The 2047-nt window shown below is 49.9% G+C and overlaps 1 protein-coding gene across 1 annotated transcript; it reads left to right on the forward strand.

Moving 5' to 3' along the window:
• The first annotated feature begins 868 nt into the window (after positions 1-868).
• LOC134821065 (uncharacterized) lies at positions 869-1252 on the forward strand. Its single transcript, XM_063831731.1, has one exon. The coding sequence runs from the start codon at positions 869-871 to the stop codon at positions 1250-1252; it is 384 nt and encodes a 127-aa protein (XP_063687801.1).
• The last annotated feature ends 795 nt before the right edge of the window (positions 1253-2047 follow it).

A 2047-nucleotide genomic window follows, 5' to 3' on the forward strand; every position in this document is an offset into this window, starting at 1 on the left:
GTGGATGCAGGCTTTATGGACTCTGTGGATGCAGGCTTTATGGACTCTGTGGATGCAGGCTCTATGGGCTCTGTGGATGCAGGCTCTGTGGGCTCTGTGGATGCAGGCTCTATGGGCTCTGTGGATGCAGGCTCTATGGGCTCTGTGGATGCAGGCTTTATGGACTCTGTGGATGCAGGCTCTATGGGCTTTGTGGATGCAGGCTCTATGGGCTCTGTGGATGCAGGCTCTATGGGCTCTGTGAATGCAGGCTCTATGGGCTCTGTGGATGCAGGCTCTATGGGCTCTGTGGATGCAGGCTCTATGGGCTCTGTGGATGCAGGCTCTATGGGCTCTGTGGATGCAGGCTCTATGGGCTCTGTGGATGCAGGCTCTATGGGCTCTGTGGATGCAGGCTTTATGGACTCTGTGGATGCAGGCTCTATGGGCTTTGTGGATGCAGGCTCTATGGGCTCTGTGGATGCAGGCTCTATGGGCTCTGTGGATGCAGGCTCTATGGGCTCTGTGGATGCAAGCTCTATGGGCTCTGTGGATGCAGGCTCTATGGGCTCTGTGGATGCAGGCTCTATGGGCTCTGTGAATGCAGGCTCTATGGGCTCTGTGGATGCAAGCTCTATGGGCTCTGTGGATGCAGGCTCTATGGGCTCTGTGGATGCAGGCTCTATGGGCTCTGTGGATGCAGGCTCTATGGGCTCTGTGGATGCAGGCTCTATGGGCTTTGTGGATGCAGGCTCTATGGGCTCTGTGGATGCAGGCTCTATGGGCTCTGTGGATGCAGGCTCTATGGGCTCTGTGGATGCAGGCTCTATGGGCTCTGTGGATGCAGGCTCTATGGGCTCTGTGGATGCAGGCTCTATGGGCTCTGTGAATGCAGGCTCTATGGGCTCTGTGGATGCAGGCTCTATGGGCTCTGTGGATGCAGGCTCTATGGGCTTTGTGGATGCAGGCTCTATGGGCTCTGTGGATGCAGGCTCTATGGGCTCTGTGGATGCAGGCTCTATGGGCTCTGTGGATGCAGGCTCTATGGGCTCTGTGGATGCAGGCTCTATGGGCTTTGTGGATGCAGGCTCTATGGGCTCTGTGGATGCAGGCTCTATGGGCTCTGTGGATGCAGGCTCTATGGGCTCTGTGGATGCAGGCTCTATGGGCTTTGTGGATGCAGGCTCTATGGGCTCTGTGGATGCAGGCTCTATGGGCTCTGTGGATGCAGGCTCTATGGGCTCTGTGGATGCAGGCTCTATGGGCTCTGTGAATGCAGGCTCTATGGGCTCTGTGAATGCAGGCTCTATGGGCTCTGTGGATGCAGGCTCTATGGGCTCTGTGGATGTACGCTCTGTGGATGCAAGCTCTGTTGGTGGTGAAGATCTATCCGGATTAAAAACCAACCAGCCTTTTCTTCCAGTTGTACCACCTGGAACGAAATTTTCTATTTAGTAGCCATATAATTGTGACTTCTGATTCGCCTTAAGTTCAATTTCAATAAACACGCCTTGATGAGTGTAGCTAGAAAATTACATCTTTATTCCGTTTTGTACGTATGTTTTAGTTCGATATGTGAACCAGTGATATTAGGGCCCATTAAAACTGGCATCAATACAGGGTCATCAAAACAGCTTAAACCAACTAGTAGCCAATATTGGTCTAATGTTGGTGACAGTAAGAGATCTAATTGTTGCAATTATTCATGTTGAAAGTATTCATGTTCAGTATAAGTAGATTATAACGCTCACAATTTCTAACCTGATCCCGTGGAACTAGAAGGGCCAGAAGAGGTTAACTGCTGTTCACTTGGAGAACCGTGTTTTCTTCCAGCTGTACCACCTGGAACGAAATATTCTATTTAGGAGCCATATAATTGCGACTTCTGATTCGCCTAGTAATTAAAATGTCAATAAATACGCCTTGATTACTGATTGGTGTTGTCAGAAAATTACACCTACTCATTTTGTATGTATGTTTTAGTTCGATCTGTGAACCAGTGATATGAGAACTAGCATCACTACATTGTTGTCAAAACAACCTTAACCAAATTGTAGCCACTATTTGT

Source organism: Bolinopsis microptera, chromosome 9 (genome assembly GCF_026151205.1).
Source record: "Bolinopsis microptera isolate Bmic1 chromosome 9, MBARI_Bmic_1.0, whole genome shotgun sequence".
NCBI lineage: Eukaryota > Metazoa > Ctenophora > Tentaculata > Lobata > Bolinopsidae > Bolinopsis > Bolinopsis microptera.

Bases quoted from the DNA above. Each gene is read 5' to 3' on its own strand.
- LOC134821065 (XM_063831731.1), top strand. From the start codon at position 869: ATGCAGGCTCTATGGGCTCTGTGGATGCAGGCTCTATGGGCTCTGTGG.